We start from the raw sequence: 19,042 nt of genomic DNA on the forward strand, positions 1-19,042 counted from the left end.
TGTGATACATTTTTCCATTTGCAGATAACTTGCACACATCTTGGCCCTCTGTCCCCAAGCACGTCCCTGGGTCTCCAAAGAACAAGAACATTCTTTTACCCCCAGTAGAGCTGTCAAGCCCAGTGAACGAGCGTGGACTTCATGCCTCTGTCCAGTCCGTTTCTGTCCCTGTTGTGTCCAATCCAGCAAGATTTCCATAGCGTGATCTCCCTCGTCAAGCCCAGTGAACGAGCGTGGACTTCATACCTCTGTCCAGTCCGTTTCTGTCCCTGTTGTGTCCATCAATCCGGCAAGATTTCCATAGCGTGGTCTCCCTCGTCAAGCCCAGTGAACGAGCGTGGACTTCATACCTCTGTCCAGTCCGTTTCTGTCCCTGTTGTGTCCATCAATCCGGCAAGATTTCCATAGCGTGGTCTCCCTCGAGTACAGGACGCAGTGGAGCATCAGATGCTATGTTTACTTGTCACTTATCTTTTTCGTTTCCTTTTATTTGGTATAGTCCCTTGGCCTTTCTTTGTCTTTTAAAAAAAATAACTTTATTGGGATATAATTCACATGCCATAAAATTAATGTTTCCAAAGAACTTGCAATAAATCTCACAACTATAAAATTTATACTTTTAAAGTATACAAATCAGTGATTTAGTATAGTGACAGAACTGTGTGACTGTCACCACTATCTAACCGTAGAACGTTTTTATCATCCTCAAATAATCCCTTCCCATATTAGCAGTCACTCGTCGTCACCCTCCTCCCTACCTTTTGTGCCTGGTTCCCTTCTCTTAGCTTAATGTTTTCCAAGTGTATCCATGTTGCTGCTGCTGCTGCTAAGTTGCTTCAGTCGTGTCTGACTCTGTGCGACCCCAGAGACGGCAGTCCACCAGGCTCCCCGATCCCTGGGATTCTCCAGGCAAGAACACTGGAGTAGGTTGCCATTTCCTTCTCCAACACATGAAAGTGAAAAGTGAAAGTGAAGCTGCCCAGTCGTGTCCGACTCTTCGTGACCCCATGGACTACAGCCTACCAGGCTCCTCTGTCCATGGGATTTTCCAGGCAAGAGTACTGGAGTAGGGTGCCATCGCCTTCTCCAATCCATGTTGCAGTTGATATCAAATCCATTCCTTTCAATGACCGAGTCATATTCCACTGTATGGATATAGACATATAGACTATATTTTGCATATCCATTCTAGTCCATGGGGTCGCAGAGGGTTAGACGTGATGGAGTGACTAACACACACACACATTCATCAGCTGAAGCACTGTGGGGCCGTTATAAACAACGCTGCCGTAAACATTCTTGTACAGGATTGCGTGTACTCTCATATCTAAATTCTGACCTAGGCTTCATATGTCACTGTAGACTCTCTAGATCTTTCTTGGCCATTGTTTCCTCTAGAGTTTGAGATGGATTATGAGTAGTTTCCACATCCAAAACCCGCCGATAAGGAGGGCTGACTGTATCTGTTGTACAACATCATTTCATTTAAGGGACTTGAGCATCCTAGGATTTTGGTATCCACGGGGACTCCTGGAACCACTCCCTGTGTTTACTGAGGGATGCCTGTAGTCAGAGAAACAATTGCTAGGGGGACGTGGACTGGGCAGTTTTGTTTTTTCAAGTGGTCTATAGACTGAAAAGCCTGAGGACCGTAGGCCTAGACAGCTAACTTCTCTTGTCTGTGACTATTTAGATTGCCCAGCTCCTGAGTGCTTATGGCCTTTCATCTACCTTACTGGACCTTCCAGTAAAATGGACGAATTTTAATAAATTCCTCTTTTTTATTCTTCCTGCTTACACTTTGCGGGTGGACAGAATGCTGCTGGACAGAAGTCAGGTCAGTGTTGTCTTGTCAGATAACCGTCAGAGTTGTAAAGCGGGTACCTCCCATTCATTCTTCTCTATGTCTGTATTTGTGTTGGGAAAGGGGACTGTTCGCACCTGGGGTCTGAAGGAAGATGAACCACCTCTTCCCTCCCCCCATCCCCTCTGCTAGGTCAATACCGCAGTGAGAACCAGCAGCCTGTCTGCCTGCTGAAGATGAGTTTGTTTATATTTCCTGGCAGGAAGCAGCCAGTCTCAGGGACCAGCTGAAAAGAGGTTGCCTCCAGAGTTCGTAGAAGGGTCTTCTGGCTAGTGACGTCCCTGCTCCCCCGAGACTTCCCGGGGCCACAGGTTGTTCATGAATACAGCTTGTGTAGCATCATCAAAACTGGGGTAGGGGAGCGTCCAGAGTAAATATATGCTGGTGGGATCCATCGCTGCCTCCTCGCTGACTCCCAGACGTCATCCCTGCAAGTCCTCCCATCTCCTCCTCTTGGAGCACCCCCATCCTGCTGAGCCTGGCAGTTATTAATACCTGTGTACAAATTTTCTTTCTATGGCGTTGCGTTTAATTGTGTCCTCCCAAGGTACCTGAGCAAAGAGGCTTACACAGACTGGGTGTTCAAAAACTTGTTCTGTGAATGAGCCCTGGGGAGACCTGCTGTTCAAAGGGGACAGTCCTAAGCACTTCCTCATCTAGTTTCTTCTATTGTTTGTTAATCAGCTATATCATGAATAAAAACGCTGGACTCTTGGTTGAATGCAACTTTTTTTTTTTAAGAAACTGCTGGCAAACCTTGAGATGGGTGGGGATATCCTTTATTTACTGTAATATGGATGGTTTGGCTGGAGGCCCAATTCTTGGTGTCCATCATCAGCTTATTTAATGAAGTTTTGCAGGATTGGACTAGAGGGAAGAGTTACAAAAGACTGTCTCCGCTTGTAGTGGTGACTTGCCCTTAGTAATGGGAAATTCCTGGGCGGAGATGTTTAACCTGCACTTACTCGTTTACAGGTGAACACTGAATTTACCTTGTCTCCTCCCAAACTTTAAAAACCTTTTTTGGATATATCTAATATCTACATCTGAAAAAAACAGGGGAAAAGATTGGAAACTGGGTTGCTTCAGCCATAAGCTGTTTGGTGAAGCCACAGTGGGATTCTGTGTCTCAGCACATCCTCAGGGCCTTCTGTTGGGAGTCATAGTGACGTGTGCTCCTTTATTATTACTGGAATTCAAGACTCTGTGGCACTGACAGCTTGATCTATTACTGACAATATATCCAGAACATCATGCCTCCAGCAGATGTTATAAAACACATACCTCAAGAAGTAGGTCAGATGAATGACAGCACTGTGCACATCACCACGTTTCTCCTTTGTTCTCTTGTAGACTCTGCCTTCCAAACGGTCTGTCTTTTGTGACCCCTAGGAGGAGGTCAAGAATTCACCTTTAAGTGTTTGTGTAAAAAATACTGATGCCTACGCCCTTCTTCCTAGAGGTTCTGATTTATTGGTTTGAGGTACTTCGGGATAATTAAGAGTTGCCCAGGTGGCTTGGAGAAGGAAGTAGCAACCCACTCCAGTATTCCTGCCTGGAGAATCCCATGGACAGAGAAGCCTGGTGGGCTGCAGTCCATGGGGTTGCAAAGAGTCGTACATGACTGAGCGCGTGCACACACACACACACACACAGACACACACACACGCACAGGTGACTTCATGTTGCAGCCAAGGTTCAGAACTACTGCATTAACCAAAATCCTACTCTCGTTGATCCTGTTTTAAGTTGTTAGCTTTTTAGTGAATGCTCCAGTGTACAGATACGGTTCTTCTGCATATTGTGTGCTCACAGTGACTCCATGACGCAGACAGACTTCCGCTTCCAGGGTTCCTCTTTCTTCCTGAGTGTTCTGTGAGGCCTTGTTGCCTCACTGTCTTATTCTCCACTCTGTACACGGCTGTTTGTGGGACAGGCTGTCCCTGTGGTGAGACCACTTCTCTTCACAGCCACACACGTCAAGCGTTTAAACGGGGTGTGTTGTTCATCTTTTGAAATCTATTGTTCCCTTTCTGCTTTCTTTTGGTTGCACCATGAGGCATTCAGGATTTTAGTTCCCCTCCCAGGGATCAAACCCATGTTCCCCTGCATTGGGAGTGTGGAATCTTAACCACTGGGCCACCAGAGAAGCCTCTGAAATCTGTTGCTTTCTGTGCCTTTCAGGAGCCCATTAAAATTTGCAAAATGTTTGGTAAGCTTTGTAGTGTTGTGGAAGGCTCTGTCATAGAAACTCAGGTTTCTGTTCTACCATTGATGAATTGTGTGACTTTGGGCAAAATACTTAACATCTTGTAAAAGGGATATTATTAACCTACTGGAAGTCCCACATCAGATTAAATGGAGGTCCTGCCTCATCTGTGAGAGTGGAATGGTCTGGCCGACTGCTTGTTCCTCCTTTATCAGCTGCTACTATTGCCATTATATACACTTCAAACACAGCTTTCACACCTTTATGCCATCCAGGTGCTGCCGCTAAGTCGCTTCAGTCATGCCCGACTCTGTGCGACCCCATAGACGGCAGCCTACCAGGCTCCTCCGTCCCTGGGATTCTCCAGGCAAGAGTACTGGAGTGGGTTGCCATTGCCCTCTCCACCATCCAGGTGAGAGAGACTGAAAATCAATTCAGTTCACTCATTCTTGTCCAACTCTTTGTGACCCCATGGGCTGCAGTACACCAGGCTTCCCTGTCCATCACCAACTCCCAGAGCTTGTTCAAACTCATGTCTATCGAGTCGGTGATACCATCCAACCATCTTATCCTCTGTCATCCCCTTCTCCTCCTCCCTTCAGTCTTTTCCAGCATCAGGGTCTTTTCCAATGAGTCAGTTCTTTACATCAGGTGGCCAAAGTATTGGAGTTTCAGCTTCAGCATCAGTCCTTCCAATGAATATTCAGGACTGATTTCCTTTAGGATGGACTGGTTGGATCTCCTTTGCAGTCCAAGGAACTCTCAAGAGTGTTCTCCAACACCACAGTTCAAAAGCATCAGTTCTTCGGCACTCAGTAGGTCTTGACAACTCATTGAACGTGAATGTTGACTGCACTGTTCTTAGTCCTCTGTGATGCTTACAGGTGTTAATAGAAATTGTGATAGGTTTCTTTAAACTCATTTAGGAATCTGGACAACGGGATAAAACAGTAGAGCTTTATGAACATTATCCTTAGGATATATGCCATGGATTGCATTGTAGAGGAGATGATGAAATTGGATATTTTAAGTCATTGAACTACTTAATGGAGAATCCTGTAGTCTGCTTTACATTAAAATCACTTGTGGCAAGTCTGCTATATTTGTAATCATTTTGCTTTTAACTTTAGTTTTGAGCATGTGGCCTTTGATGCTGCAGGTCCCTTGGAAAAGGAGCTTAGCCCCGTACTAAAACATATATGCTCAGGCTGCTTTGTCTGTGATACATTCGAATGCCATTTGCCTTGGAATACTGTTGTCATAGAGATAGGTAATTACATTTTGAAAATCTCTTTCACTTTCTCATACTAATAAGTTGCTGTTGGATATATCCCATGATTCTGTTAATTACTTCGGTTAATGATGCCTACAAAATAATTTTCACTTAGGTAATATAGAGAATGGATTCCCAGGTGGCTCAGTGGTAAAAATTCAGGATCCCTGGGTCAGGAAGATCCCCTGGAGAAGGAAATGGCAACCCACACCAGTATTCTTGCATGGAGAATTCCATGGACAGAGAAGCCTGGTGGGCTACAGTTCATGGGGTCGCAGAGTCAGACACAACTTAGTAACTGAACAACAACAACAGTCTAAATCATCAGGGCATTTAAGGGCTAATGAAAATGTGAGATCCCAGAGTAACCATCTCTACTCAGGATGACCACGTATGAAACACCACACTGGAAATATTTTACCTCTCTCCTCCAAAATAAAACTATTTTACAGTAGTAAATAACCAAAAGATTTTAAAGGTTGACCAGACACCCGAGTCCATGGATGACTACCTCAAAGCAGTCTTGAGCACTTAGGTTTACTCATTATAACAGCAACACACACAGGGCCTTGGCAGATGCTCCCGAAAAAAGAAAATGAATTAATGATAATGGGTAAACTTTAGAAAGGAAGAGGCTTCGTTTTAATCAGGAAGAGGGAAAGGAAGGTGACTATGAGGAAGAGAGGGAGAGAGGGAAACGTCAAGGCTTCTGAGAACGTATAAGGGCACAGACGATGCTGTTGGTGATGATGTAAGAGTCAAATGATAGGGAAGAGCTAGAAGGAGGAAAGGACGAAGTGGAGAAAGGAACTGTGGGATGAGGATAGGCTCAGTCTGACTCCCGTCTGGGGAGCATCTGCACTGCTCTGCGGTCTCCTTCTGGGCTGTGATTCTTCAGCCCAGATCCTAGTCCCGTCACCCGCTTTGTCCTGCAGCGCAGGAGACATGAGCTCAATCCCTGGGTCGGGAAGATCCCCTAGAGGAGGAAATGACAACCCACTCCAGTATTCTTGCTTGGGAAATCCAGTGCACAGAGGAGTCTGGCAGGCTACAGTCCATGGGGTCGCAAAGAGTTGGACTTGACTGAGGAACTGAGAACAAGCAGCTTCCTGATACTGCAGCTCCCCTGGCCTCAGGAGGGGAAGCAAGAAGACAGATTCAATGACTCAAATTAGCCCAGGAGCCTGGCGGGATGCTGCTGCCCCTTCCCCGACCTCCTTCCCTCTCATTCTTCCTTACCTGGTAGCCTAACGGCCCCAGAGGGGAATCCTGCAAACTCAGAGGCTGGCAGAGAAGCGGGAGTCATTGTCTCGGAACCAACCTTGGAAATCCCCCACCACAGAGGAAATTCTCTGCTCACCATGCTGTTTGTGGAGCCATTGTCCAGGGCTTACCCGTTGTAACTTCTGTGTTGTGGGATGTAAAGTAGCTCCTCAACACGACTGCTTAGGGATCACTTCAACCCCAATGCCGTGTCCTTGTCAGGGCCGCTTACTTAAGGCCTGAGATGCACTGATGGTGACCTCATCATTCTGTTGCTCAGTTGAGTCTGACTCTTTGCCACCCCTTGGACTATAGCCCACCAGGCTCCTCTGTCCATGGAATTTTCCAGGCAAGAATACTGGAGCAGGTTGCCATTCTCTTCTCCAGGGGATCTTCCTGACCCAGGGATTGAACCCATATCTCCTGCTTTGGCAGGCGGATTTTTATCACTGAGCCACTTGGGAATCCTTGATCTTATCATGTTCTTAGTGAAATAATCCTTCAGTGTTACATGATCACAGGCGAGGAAACAATAGGCTGGAAGATCTCTCTCTCTCTCTCTTTTTTGGAGGATATATCTCTTGTTATGACATTTCTGCATCTATGTAAAGGAGCTGAAATTAGGAACAAAGTCTCCTGAGTTCTGGTCCACAGGTTGTTTTTTTTCTTAATAAAAAATTTTTTGTACCCTAAAGCCCACTTGCTTCTGAGCTTCTAGGGTTAGTTTTGGCATACAGGGGAAAAGAAACTGAGCTGGCCTAGAATGGAGATGGTTGGCATGGAGAGACAGACAGGAGCCTGTGATGGAGGGTCTTGTGATTGTCCAGCTTTGCAGCTCCGGTTTTCACTGTTGGTGGAGCTGAGCCGGGGGCCGGCAGCTCCCCCCAGCCTGGCCAGTGTCCCGTTTTTGAGGCCCCAGGGTTATTTTTAGCTTTGGGGCCTTAGAAGCAGGTGTGGTCCAGGCTTGAAGGCCGCGTCTGGAATCTGTTCAAGTCTTGTGCACGTCTGTTTTGGAGCTGAGGACAGTGATGGGGCCGCTCAGAGACTTTGTTAGAAGAATTTGTGCTTTTCCACCGAGAGGAGTAAAAGTCACATTGTGTTTCATTTGTGATGCTTTAAGTAGATTTGTTTTGGAAACTTTATAAATTAAAATACAGGTTAAGAGTGTTAGGGAATATATTAATTTTAAAGAGAAAGCTAGCTATGAATCCTTTGTATACAGAAAAAACCTTCTGTATTGAAAGAGTCACACCACAGCTGACTTTTTTTTTTTTAATATTGTTGGTCTTTGGAAAAACTCTTTGTATTGGAATATAGCTGATTATACTCCAATAATATTTATGCATTATGTTACAACAATGTTGTGATGGTTTTGGGTGGACAGCAAAGGGATTCAGCCATAGATATGTTGCTTTTGTTCAGTTGTAAAGTCATGTCTGACTCTTTGTGACCCCATGGATTGCAGCATGGCAGCCTCCTCTGTCCTTCACTGTCTCTCAGGGTTTGCTCAAATTCATGTTCATTGAGTTGGTGATGCCATCCAACCATCTCATCCTCTGTTGTCCCCTTCTCCTCTTGCCCTTAGTCTTTCCCAGCATCAGGGTCTTTTCCAGTGAGTCAGCTCTTTGCATCAGGTGGCCAAAGTATTGGCGCTTTAGCATCAGTCCTTCTAATTTAATATGCAGGGTTGATTTCCCTTTAGGATTGACTGGTTTGATTTCTTTGCTGTCCAGGGGACTCTCAAGAGTCTTCTCCATCACCACAGTTCAAAAGCACAGCCATACATATTTGTGTATCCATTCTCCCCGAGACTTCCCTCCCATCCACGCTGCCGCATAATGTTGAGCAGAGTTCTGTGCTCTACAGCAGGACCTTGTTCGTCATCCATTTTAAATATATCAGCTGACCTCTTTTAAAAGTCCAGTTTTATAGTCACAAGTGTGTGATTTAAAATTTAATTTTATTCACCCCCCAGCATTATTAAATAATCCTTTGTAAGTCCTTTTGTGAAGTAGAGATTCAGCTTTTTACCTTGAGGGTAAACCTCAGTTTTCCTGTATCATTTATTCATCTTCTGTTTCTCCCAGACCGCCAGTTTTCTTGACAGCGCTGTTAAGGAGGACTAGATCCACTGAGGACCCAGGTCTGCATGGATGTCATGCCTTTTTTCTAATTTTTTTTTCATGCATTTTCCAGAAAGAAAAAATGGGAAAGAAAAGAATGTAATACATATTACATTTACTTCATCCAAGCAAAACTATTATGACGTTTTTAATATATGTGTTTGCATGTTTATGGATATATGCACCCTGCATATATATGGGTGTTTGAGGTTCTGCTTTATCCACTGTTCTATACTTTGATTTTACTCTCTTTACGTATCATGATCTTCTCTCATTGTTGGTTGTTTACTTTGATCATAATGGTGGTAGTTTAGTCACTAAGCCATGCCTGACTCTTGTGACACTATGGACTGTAGCCCACTAGGCTCCTCTGTCCATGTGATTCCCCAGGCAAGAATACTGCAGTGGGTTGCCATTTCCTTGTCCAGGCATCATCCCAGTCCAGGAATCGAACATGGGTCTCCTGCTTCACAGATAGATTCTTTACCGACTGAGCGACGAGGGCTTTTTGTCAGGAAAACACACCTTTTATGTAGTGGAATTTTGTTGTTAAGGGGAGGGTGAACTAACTGTGCATGAATAAAGATGATAAGTTTGTATTAGTATGACCAACCCCGTGCCTACAGAAGTCTGGCTTACAAAGGCCTTGTGTGCATATTTGATACACCTCCTTGAAAACATTTTTCTTTATTTTAATGTGAAGCTCCTTTAAATGATTTCCTTGTTGTATGTGAAGTTGTTCAGTCGTGTCCGACTCTTTGCGACCCCATGGACTGTAGCCGACCACACTCCTCCATTCATGGGATTTTCCAGGCAAGAGTGCTGGAGTGGGTTGCCATTTCCTTCTCCAGAGGATCTTCCTGACCCAGGGATTGAACCTGGGTCTCCCTGCATTGTAGGCAGACGCTTTACCGTCTGAGCCACCAGGGAAGTCCTTGTTGTATAGCTGTATTCAAACACGCATCTTGTTTAACGTGTCTTTAATGTTTTTACTACATTCTGTGCTATAAAGCCAAGATTCTCTTACTAGATACTACATATCTGTGGAGCTGGAGAATTGTATTAAATTAGCATTAAGAGTCGGAGAAGGCCATGGCACCCCACTCCAGTACTCTTGCCTGGAAAATCCCATGGATGGAGGAGGCTGGTGGGCTGCAGTCCATGGAGTCGCTAGGAGTTGGACACCACTGAGCGACTTCACTTTCACTTTTCACTTTCATGCATCAGAGAAGAAAATGGCAACCCACTCCAGTGTTCTTGCCTAGAGAATCCCAGGGACAGGGGAGCCTGTTGGCTGCCATCTATGAGGTGGCACAGAGTCAGACACGACTGAAGTGACTTAGCAGCGGCAGCAGCAGCATTAAGAGTAATCTTTCTTGTTTAGTTTAGTCCCTCAGTTGTGTCCGACTCTTTGTGACCCCATGGACTGCAGTATGCCAGGCTTCCCTGTCCATCACCAACTCCCGGAGTTTGCTCAAACTCATGTTCATAGAGTCGGTGTTGCCAGCCAACCATCTCATCCTCTGTCCTCCCCTTCTCCTCCCGCCTTCAATCTTTCCCAGCATCAGAATCTTTTCCAATGCGTCAGTTCTTCACAATGCATGGCCAAAGTATTGGAGTTTCAGCTTCAGCATCAGTCCTTCCAATGAACACCCAGGACTGATCTCCTTTAGGATGGACTGGTTGGATCTCCTTGCAGTCCAAGGGACTCTCAAGAGTCTTCTCCAACACCACAGTTCAAAAGCATCAATTCTTTGGCACTCAGCTTTCTTTATAGTCCAACTCTCACATCCATACATGACTACTAGAAAAACCATAGCTTTGACTAGATGGACCTACGGCAAAGTAATGTCTCTGCTTTTTAATATGCTGTCTAAGTTGGTCATAACTTTTCTTCCAAGGAGCAAGCATCTTTTAATTTCATGGCTGCAGTCATCATCTGCAGTGATTTTGGAGCCCAAGAAAATAAAGTCTGTCACTGTTTCCATTGTTTCCCCATCTGTTTGCCATGAAGTGATGGGACTGGATGCCATGATCTTTCTTATTACAGTGTTTCTTTTCATTTCTTTGCCAGATACTGCGCTAATATAGGAACCACAGCTTCTTCCTTTGTAGTTTTAAAGAAGGAACTATACTAAACTTTTTGTATATAAACTTTATATATATATATCTTATATACATGTATCTTTTATATATATATGTGTGTCTTATATATCTGGGTATGTATATATATGTTCTTGTGTATATATATGTGTATATATATATATATATCTTTTTTTAATGCTTAAGTTAGAAGTTCAAGTGGCTAAAAATGCTTCATTTCTAAAAGATATAACATAGTTCTGAAGAAAGACTGAACACCTGCCACATCTTTTCCTGGCGTTTACCCCATTCAGCATTACTCTGGTCAACATATATGCATTGGCCTCAAGCCCTGACATAGAGAACTAGTCTCCCAGGCATCCATGTAGCCGTCACTCACTCCCTCATGGTCTTTACTCAACCATCAGAGCAAGGCCTTCTCTGACTACTCTGTTTAAACTTTAACCGCACCCGCTTCCTTCCCTACTTAATTTTTTCTCCACAGCATTGGTCACCATCTTTCATATGATGTTTTGTTGTGCTTGTTTATTGTGCATTTCTCATAATTAAATCAGAGGCTCCAGGAGGATAAGAGTTTTTGCCTCATTCATTTTTGCTGCATTTCCACCCCAAGCCTGGCACCTATGAGGTACCCAGTAACCATTTGTGAATTGACTGAATGAGTTGCAGTGGGCTGGACAGATGCTCAGGAAAACCGAGATGTACTGATGACTCCCCGTCTTATGTTCTGAGTCTTCTTTCCTGGCTGCGGCCCACCTTTATTGCAAATATCCTTCCAAAACGAGTTCTCCTTAGCTCTCAGATTAAATCAACCTCTGGGGGCTTCCCTGGTGGCTCAGTGGTAAAGAATCTGCCTGCTAATGCAAAGGACATGGGTTCCATCCCTGGTCCAGGAGGATCCCATACGCCTCAGGGCAGCTAAGCCCATGTGCCACAGCTATTGAGCCTGTGTTCTAGAGCCCAGGAGCTGCAACTGCTGAGTCCTGAAACTCTAGAGCTGTGCTCCGCAAAAACAGAAGCTGCCACAATGAGAGGCCAGCACACCACAACTGGAGAGAAGCCCCCACTCACCGCAACTGGAGAGAAGCCTCCACTCGCCACAACTGGAGAGAAGCCCCCACTCACCGCAACTAGAGAGAAGCCTGAGAACAGCCATGAAGACCCAGCACAGCCAAAAATAAATAAACAATAAAGCAGCCTCAGGCCACATTTCTCTTGCTCAGCCAGTCCATCCAAGCATCCTTCATTCTCACTCCCTCAGGACCATCACTTCCAGTGGGGGACAGTTTTCAGGCAGGGCCCTGGGAGGAAGCATTAAATGCAGACGGCGAATGCGGGAGCCCTGTGGCAGGAGTGTGTCTGGGATGGATACCTAGTGTGGCCGCAGGAGAGAGGAGGGGAGCTCAGGTGCTCAGGGAGGCGGGAAGCTAGTGGAACAGGCGACTGTGAACAGGAGGCTTCCATTGAGCCAGTGCCAGGAGTACAGTGGCCTTCATCAGTAGGACCTGGGTGAAGGCTTGTCACAGATCTGGACTCTGCCTGTAGGGGCCCGCATCTGAAGCAGAGGCCTTGGATTTAGTCTTGGCAGAATGGCTACTCTTCCAGCCTTTATCTGTGGATCCTTGTTGTTCAGTCGCTCAGTCGTGTCCAACTTTCTGCGACCTCATGGACTGCAGCCCACCGGGCCTCTCTGTCCTCCCCTGTCTCCCAAGGTTTGCTCAAACTCATGTCCATTGAGTCGGTGATGCCTGTAAACATCCTTGAGATGCGTATAAACAGCTTGAGCCTCTCCAAGCATGGGTTCTTCCTTCTGTGCTGGGAGTTGCTGCAAGGTGGTTGGATTTTACGGTGCTGACAAGTGTGGTTTCCATGCCTAGTTCTGTCTAGACAGTGATTCAGGCGACCTTTAACCCGTTACAGCCACCGCTAGTCAGGTTGCGATCTCTGCTTTGGGGTAAGAAAATACAGTCAAGGCAGGAATAGGTGACTGAAAGACACGTTAAGCTCATACTGCCTTCTTGGTTTTGCTGAGCACAGTTTTTTGGTTTGTTTCTCTGTTGAATATAATTTACTAAATACTAGACCTCAGAATTTCTATCAGGGTTAACTCACAGCACATGAGGCAGAGTAGCTTTAACCCATATGGAGCTAAGATGGCTGGAGTCCAGGACGGTCTTGCTTCCAGACACCATGGGCTGCTTTTTCCCCTTTTGAGTTTTTTGACTTTTTTTTTTTTTTTAATGAGGGCTGGGATGGCATGGGAGGTGGGAAGGAGGCTTAAGAGGGATGGGACATATGTATACCTATTGCTAATTAATGTTTTGTGGCAGAAACCAACAATATTGTAAAGCAATTATCCTCCAATTAAAAATAAATAAATTTAAAAGAAAGGTCTATGTGAGGACTTCCCTGGCAGTTTGTTGGCTAAGACTCCTAGCTTCCAACACAGGGGGCCCGGGTTCAATCCCTGCTTAGGGAACTAGATCCCACGTGCTGCAAGAACCCACATGCCACAACGAAGACCCAGTGCAGTGAAATAAATAAATAAATATTTTTTTTTTAAAAATGAAGACGGTGAAGTTCTTAAAAAATTCTGTTTGTAAATCGCTGCTGAAAGTCTATTTGGTGTATCTTGTTGCCTATTTCTTTAGTTTTGTTGAAGGAAAAAAAATTAAGACCAGTTTGTAGTTTAATAACAGTAAACTTCTCACCTGATTTTATCCTTTCCATAATTTCTCTGAGAATCTGAACTTGAGCACAAGTCCACTGAGCAAGACTCAGTCTGGGGTTTGCTAAATACACTTGGGCTGCTGTGTTCCATCTGAGAATTTTTATTCCTGTTGACGTCTTGAAGAGATTTAGGATAAGATGAGCTTTTTGGTGTTGCAACAATCAAATACTGTTATCATCTTTTATTCATTTTTTAAAGAGGTTTTCCTTCTTAATGATGTATTTTTCTTTTATTATTTGGCTACATCTGCTCTTTGTTGGGCACGTGGGATCTTTTAGTTGTCGTATGTGGGATCCAGTTCCCTGACCAGGGATGAAATGAGCCCCCTGCATTGGGAGCACAGAGTCTTAGCCACCGGACCACCAGGGAAGTCCTGTGTGTATCTTTTAAATCCTTAGTCGCTTAGTGCTCAGTTGCTCAGTCGTGGCCAACTCTTTGCGACCCTTTGGACTGTAGCCTGCCAGGCTCCTCTGTCCATGCAGTTTCCCAGGCAAGAATACTGGAGTGGGTTGCCACTTCCTTCTTCAGGGGATCTTCCTGATCCAGGGATTGAACTGGTGTCTCCAGTGTCTCCTTTATTGCAGGCAGATTTTTTACCTGCTGAGCCATCAGGGAAGCCCTTTTAAATCCTAATTGATGCCAAAGATTTTGAGAGCAAACCAGTTACAAATGTGTTCCTGATCTCAGAGGGTTGACATTCTTCAGAAAGAACAGCAAACGCAGTATTGTTGGTTTCTGCCATACATCAACATGAATTAGCCATAGGTATACATATGCCCCCTCCCTCCTGAATGTCCCTCCCATCTCCCACCCCATCCCACCCCTCATGAAAATTTTGAACTTAGAGTTGTAGCACAGGGTAAAGACTTCCCCAGAATTCTGTAGCTGCAAGTAAATGAGGTTGAAGGCTACTGTTACCCCTCCCTCCACACCCCCTTGGCAGCCTCAGCCTCTTCTTAGTCACCTGGGATCACAGAAAATCAGATGTGCTTGTAAAGGTGCTGTCAGAGAGCTCTAATTGGCTGCAGTACAACGTGAAAGGTGTAACTTATCCTCAGTTCACCTTCATTCTTTGTTTCCGTTACGTCCTTATGTCAGGGCTACTTTGCCCAGACCTCTTCCTGGTAAGGAAAAGGGTCTTCTTCTGTCTTGGACTGCAGACTGTGGTCATTGTGTCTGGAGTGACTGTTTTCTTCCTGGTGGACCAGTTGGCCGCAAGCTGCCTTCAGCTTCAGTGATTTGGGCTTTTGGCTGAAGGGAAACAAACACAAGAGCTTTCTAACTCCGTTTTCACATTTTTGCCATCTTCTCTCTCCTTCATGCCTGGATCTGCTAACCCAGATACTGCTTTGTCCCGAGTGACTTGCACCATTGAGAGGAGCCAGTCCGGCTCCGAGGCTCGGACCATTGTCTGTCTGCTCGCTTTCTCGGGTTTCCACCTCCTGTGCTGCCCGGGCTCCTGTGTGGACCAGGCGCGTCACTCTGTCTCAGTGCAGCTTTGCTGTGGGAGCGGATTCTTAGGAAAACGGGGTAACCCGGGAGTAGGAGCCCTGGGGGGGGGGGCGGGAGTCAGGCCATCTGAGCAGAGGTCCTGCCATGGCTGTGAACTGTGTCCCCAGCCAGGCAGGACGCGATTCAGAAACTCCCTGGGTAGGTGCTTTGCAAACAGACGTTGGTTGGTCAATGAGGACAAATGCTCTGCTCTGATTTCTTTACTTGTAGTAGAGATGACTTTTGTGCTTGACTGCCATTTAGGCTGTACTAAAAGCAATGCATTCCTGTAATGAAGATGAGAAACGGAGAAACCATATATTACGTGGAGCTGATTTGTAAGATGTGAGGGTGGACGAGGTGGTTCCTCAGGTGCCTTCTGACTCCATGTGTGTCTGGCTCTTGTGAGAAGGGGCACAGCCTGGCTGAAGCTGGATGAGAGGAGCATGGAGTTTCTCTGTCTTTATCTGCTGAGGGATGTCTTTCACATTCCAGCTGCAAGGCACCTGTGTTCACCATTGGCCTCTTTGCAGCATTCTCCTTCCTTCCTCTATGTGATGACAGGTTGCTTTCTGACTTAATCACTTGAGATTACTGAGATAATTTCATCCTCAAAACAAACTCTGTGGGGTGACAGAGCCGATGTTATATATCTGTATTTTGTATATGAGGAAAATGTGGTTGAGAGGTTAATATGATTTGTCTGAAGTTAAGAGCAAGACCTCTCCTCTCTCCATCCCACCTCTTCCTGCTTCTCCAGGCTTCAGTTCCTATTGGGCTGGCTAAAAAGTTTGTCGATCTTTTTAAGATCTTATGGAAAAACCCGAACGATCCTCTGGCCAGCCCAATAATTTGTAAGTCTGAGACTGGGAAACAGGACTCAGTGATGATTGAGAGGTTCTCAGTGCTCTCAGGACCCTTCGTCATGTCCTACTCTCTGCAACCACGTGGACTGTAGCCTGCCAGGCTCCTTGTCCATGGGATTCTGCAGGCAAGAAACTGGGGTGGGTTACCATTTCCTCTTCCAGGGGATCTTCGTAACCCAGGGATTGAACCCATGTCTGTTAAGTCTCCGGCATGGGCAGATGGATTCTTTACCACAAGCTCCACCTGGGAAGCCCTGAGGGGTTCTACTATCAGTTAATAAAATATGAATTATTCAGTATCTTAAGTCATTTTTGGAACAGAATTTTACTTACTTTTAACAGTGTTAATTGAATATCTTATGTGCACAGCACTGTGGAGGTGAGAAATATAATACAAACACCTGCTGTCAGATAGTTTATCCTCTAGAAGTTGAATGCCAACAGTGGATGTCTCGTTTAACGTAGCAGAGCATTTCCTATCAGCAGAGATGGACTGGGGAGATAGGAACATGAGGATAGTGAAGGTCAGGGTGAGGTCTAAGCGGTGGGCACAAAACTCCAATTAGTGTTAATAGGAAAAGGTCTGTCTGAGGAATTTAGGAAGAGTAGGGAGGCAGTCAGGAGAAGGCAATGGCAACCCACTCCAGTATTCTTGCCTGGAGAGTCCCATGGATGGAGGAGCCTGGTGGGCTGCAGTCCATGGGGTCGCTAGGAGTCGGACACGACTGAGCGACTTCACTTTCACTTTCCACTTTCATGCATTGGAGAAGGAAATGGCAACCCACTCCAGTGTTCTTGCCTGGAGAATCCCAGGGACGGGGGAGCCTGGTGGGCTGCCGTCTATGGGGTTGCACAGAGTCGGACACGACTGAAGTGACTTAGCAGCAGCAGCAGAGACAGTCCGGGACAGGGAAGCCTGGCGTGCTGCAGTCCACGGGTTCACAAAGAGCTGGACACGACTGAGTGACTGAACGATAAAAGGATAGGAAGTGTCAGGGCCACTGTTCAGGACTCTGTCTGCCTGGGTTGTTAGGTTTAGAGTCCACAGTGAAGCTGTGAGGTTTCCTGAGGCTGGGAGTCCATGAGATTCGTAAAAACAAGGTACAAGAAAAGGAGAACTGCGAGGTGCTGGGAGGGCACCAGGCCAGCGTCTTAGCTGTGGGTCTGCCGGGAGAGAAGCGAGAACATCACAGACCCCGGCAACAAGTTCAGCACTTGGTGTGACAAGCACATCGGTCATTCTGTCCCCCGTCTGCCTTAATAGGTGGCCAAAATTTACAGAACCTCCCGGGTTACTGCCTCTTCTCCCAGAGGGCAGTTTTAAGGAATCTTCACAGCACACACACGCCCATTATCAGAAGAGCCTTTTTGTCCTGATAACACGGGATTGCTAACCTGATCCCTGGCTGATCTTTGTGCTCTTTTCAAGAAATAAGCAAATAAATGAAGGAAACCCATCTGGAATAAAGATACCCGAAGTGGCTTTTTATAGCTCTTTTTAATTTCGTACCATAAGTCCGTCAGTTCTGGGCCCCCAGGTGGTTACAGTTCATGACTGTGTCTTCTTTTGTCATCTCTGAGTTTTTATATTTTGAGGTGAAAGTGAATTATCGTAAGTATGTTTTCTGAAGCCATAGCTACTTGTCCTTTGTTTGTTTGTTCACATGAAACAGTGCGTCAAGTATGGAATTAGATTAATGGAGTAAATATTATGAATCATACAGTCCCTCTAATCCGCTGCTCTTTCTCTCTCTGACCCCCGTGTTTTGTTTCCCGTCTGTCATTCTCTCTCGGTGTAGGCTTTTCAGCCCCGTGGCAAGCTGTTGGATCGAGGGAACAGAGGTAAAGAATGATGTAATGCACTGGCCGCCCCAAAGCATCTTTTGTTGGAATGGTTATTCCAGTCATCTCTTTATGAATCAAATGTGAGGGGCTGCTTTGTGGACGGAGGCCTTTGCGAGAACACATCAACGGGAAAGAGAAAGAGACATTCACTTGGAGGGCTCTCGCCGAAAATGGGTTTAACTCTGCTCTATCCAGTCACCACCAGCCTGACCTCACACACTTCAGTACAATGGAGTGGCTGAGCCTTTGAGCACACCACCATTACATCATCGTGGCAAATTAAAGGAAGAGGTGGGAAAAGAGGACTTATTGTTGTCATGGCCCATGAGATGATTGGAACTCAAATTGTTACTGAGAGGCTGGTGGCTCTGCTGGAAAGTGGAACGGAAAAAGTGCTGCTAATTGATAGCCGGCCATTCGTGGAATACAATACGTCCCACATTTTGGAGGCCATTAATATCAACTGCTCCAAGCTTATGAAGCGAAGGTTGCAACAGGACAAAGTGTTAATTACGGAGCTCATCCAGCACTCGGCCAAACATAAGGTACATGCTTGCTTTTTTTCTTTTCCTTTTGAAAATAAATGAACATAGTGAATGGGGATCTATTTTAAATGAAGCCCCCTTTTTAAGGAGAGAATGTAATTTGGGGAAGTTTTGGTTGCTTTTTTTAAACTTTGGTACCTTATGATATCTCAAAATAATTCACTAATTCTAAATAGTGTCCCTGCTCAGAATTTTCCTGAACTGTACAGAAAGGTGTAACCTGTTTTAATTTGATTACGTGCTGTGTTTTCCTATTAATGTTAAAACAATTGTTTGATTAATTCAGTCACAAATAAGTTATGTTTAATACAATATTTTATTAATACTCAATTAGTAATTACATATAAATATAATATTACATATGTGTTATTAACAGTTAATACCTGAGCAATTGAGCATGCACAGCACACTGTTTTTTGTTGTTTACAAACATAATGAAAGGGAGTCATTGTTTTCAAGTGCCTTGGGAAAAGAAATAGAAACTAATTATTTTAGAAGTACTTTTCATTTGTGGGAAGGTAATGATCAGAAGTTAAGGATCTTCAAGGCAACTTTTTCTTAGGATACCAGAATTTCACGTTGTGATAGGTAAGGCGATTTCTTTTGTTCAGGAATAAAAATGAATTCATGCTTTAGTTTTACTAAACCACTGGTATGTTGCTATGTAGAAATCACCAAGTGTTTCTTCAGCTCAAGAATCATTGTGTTTATGTTGCATACTGTTGTGTT

General features: G+C 45.2%; 1 protein-coding gene across 1 annotated transcript in view; it reads left to right on the forward strand.

Moving 5' to 3' along the window:
* DUSP16 (dual specificity phosphatase 16) overlaps window positions 1–19,042 on the forward strand; it is a 91,895-nt gene that overhangs the window by 22,499 nt on the left and 50,354 nt on the right. The window contains exon 3 of the mRNA XM_042247513.2: window positions 17,723–18,313. Coding sequence (XP_042103447.1) covers window positions 18,086–18,313 — 228 coding nt within the window. The 5' untranslated portion in view covers window positions 17,723–18,085. The remainder of the gene's footprint in view (window positions 1–17,722; window positions 18,314–19,042) is intronic.

The sequence above is a fragment of the Ovis aries genome, chromosome 3 (genome assembly GCF_016772045.2).
Source record: "Ovis aries strain OAR_USU_Benz2616 breed Rambouillet chromosome 3, ARS-UI_Ramb_v3.0, whole genome shotgun sequence".
Lineage (NCBI taxonomy): Eukaryota > Metazoa > Chordata > Mammalia > Artiodactyla > Bovidae > Ovis > Ovis aries.